The sequence below is a fragment of the Olea europaea genome, unplaced genomic scaffold (genome assembly GCF_002742605.1).
Source record: "Olea europaea var. sylvestris unplaced genomic scaffold, O_europaea_v1 scaffold20845, whole genome shotgun sequence".
Classification (NCBI taxonomy): Eukaryota; Viridiplantae; Streptophyta; class Magnoliopsida; order Lamiales; family Oleaceae; genus Olea; species Olea europaea.
The window spans coordinates 1-1,891 of NW_019238774.1; the positions used below are offsets into that span (position 1 = coordinate 1).

Genomic DNA, 1,891 nt, shown 5'->3' on the forward strand with positions numbered 1-1,891 from the left:
ATCCCCCCCCCCCCCCCCAAGTTTGGCTGACACGGTCCTATTCGTATAGCTTTTCCCTTTTTAATTTTGGCACTTTATTTTCGTGACTTATAATATATAATAGATAATTATAGCGATACTTTTTCAAACGGCAGTGAAACTCAATCACAAGCTGTCAATTATCTGGCATTTTTTCTTTTTTCAGTCTAACAGCCAAAAGGCCAAATGAAAAATGAAAGAGAGATATGTTTTACTGCTGAGAAATTTTAAAAATTATAAGTTAAATTATTGATACTAAAACTGGACTTAGATTACCAATTTTCATAATCAGAAACCAGAAAATTTATAACCTATTTTACAAAACAAGAAATGGAGAGATATTTTGGGGTTCTGCAAAGCCAATGTACAAAGCTCAGCGGTTTTGGGATTTATTCTAACAAAATTTTTCTTTTCAATTTTAATTTGGGAATCTTGGATTAAGTTTGCTTTGGTAAGTTGGTAATGATTTCACCCGAGAATAATTTTCTAAGGAAAAGTCTTGGTTGTACATAATTTATGTACATAGTGATATCCACGGGAGCACAACCCATTTTCTAAAGTTTTTTTTTTAATTTTTTTTATTTATTTTTATGAGGATGATCTCAATTGAGATTGTGATGGACTTTAAAATTTTTCTAAATTTAGATGTTTTCAATTGAGATTTTAATGAAATCCATTAAAATTTAGATGTTCCCAATCAAGATTTTAATTAAATTCAATGAAATTTTTTAAAACTTAGATATTTTCAATAACTAGTGAATTTATAAATTTCATTAATATAGGGATTTTAAAATATTTAAATGAATTTCAAGTAAAAAAAATACATTCAACCAAATCTTTTGAAATTTCACCATATTTGATGAGATTATGAAATTTGTAGAAATATATTCAAATCCACAAAACTCATTAGAATTCATAATCTTCTAAAGTCCATCAAAATATTAGTTGAAAACATGCCCGTAAATCTTTTGATTGATAAAAATGTCAAACTTTACCTTTAAAGATTCATCAGAATTTGACCTATATTTTTAAAATTGGCCGGAATTTTTAAATAATATCATAGGCACATTAATTGTCTTGACGACAAGAATACTCATTTTGTACCTTTATAACTTGCTAAACATTGCTCAGAATTAACCATTTCATAAATTAATTTAGCTCACATTAAATTGAGGAGTTACCTAAATGTGTCACATGGACAACATAATCTATTTGTAAGTAGATAAATGACATTATAACAATGTACTTAATTTGTTGATTATGTTTCACTTTAGTTTTGGGAATATGCATAATGAACGCCAAGCCATTGTCTTGCTTCACATATTTGAGTAACTGTGAGAAGGAAATAAACAAAGCTAATGGGTAAAGGAAATAATTTATTATGTGAAGTAAAAATTACAAGGTACAAATAATTCTTATCAAAATGTTTTGATTCACTGTCTAGTAATCTTATAATGATAGTTCATACTCTTTATTGATGTTTTGAATACATGTATCGTAAGGATTAATTAGTGATGTCCACTTGCCCAACCACCTCCACCCCCGCCAAACCCACCACCTTTACCAAAACCTCCACCAATTCCAACTCCTTTTCCGAACCCTCCTCCTACAACACCACCAAAGCCACCTCCTTTACCAATTCCGCCTCCAACACCAAAACCCTTACCAAATGCTCCACCAGAACCTCCACCAATTCCAATGCCTTTGCCAAAACCACCACCGAAGCCAGTACCTTTACCAAATCCTCCACCTCCACCACCGCCAACTCCACCACTCTTCCCAAATCCTCCACCAATTCCTCCTCCCTTGCTGAACCCACCACTTGGACTGCCTCCAAATCCACAACCTTTTCCAATGCCACCCCCAAATCCAC

General features: G+C 32.3%; 1 protein-coding gene across 1 annotated transcript; it reads right to left on the reverse strand.

Annotated features, from left to right (window-relative positions):
- Positions 1 to 1,544: 1,544 nt before the first annotated feature.
- LOC111380037 (glycine-rich protein 5-like) lies at positions 1,545 to 1,845 on the reverse strand (the record flags this gene model as incomplete). Its single annotated transcript, XM_023003503.1, has 1 exon — positions 1,545 to 1,845. A coding segment is annotated over one exon (301 nt), but the record flags the coding sequence as incomplete, so codon positions are not given.
- Positions 1,846 to 1,891: the final 46 nt, after the last annotated feature.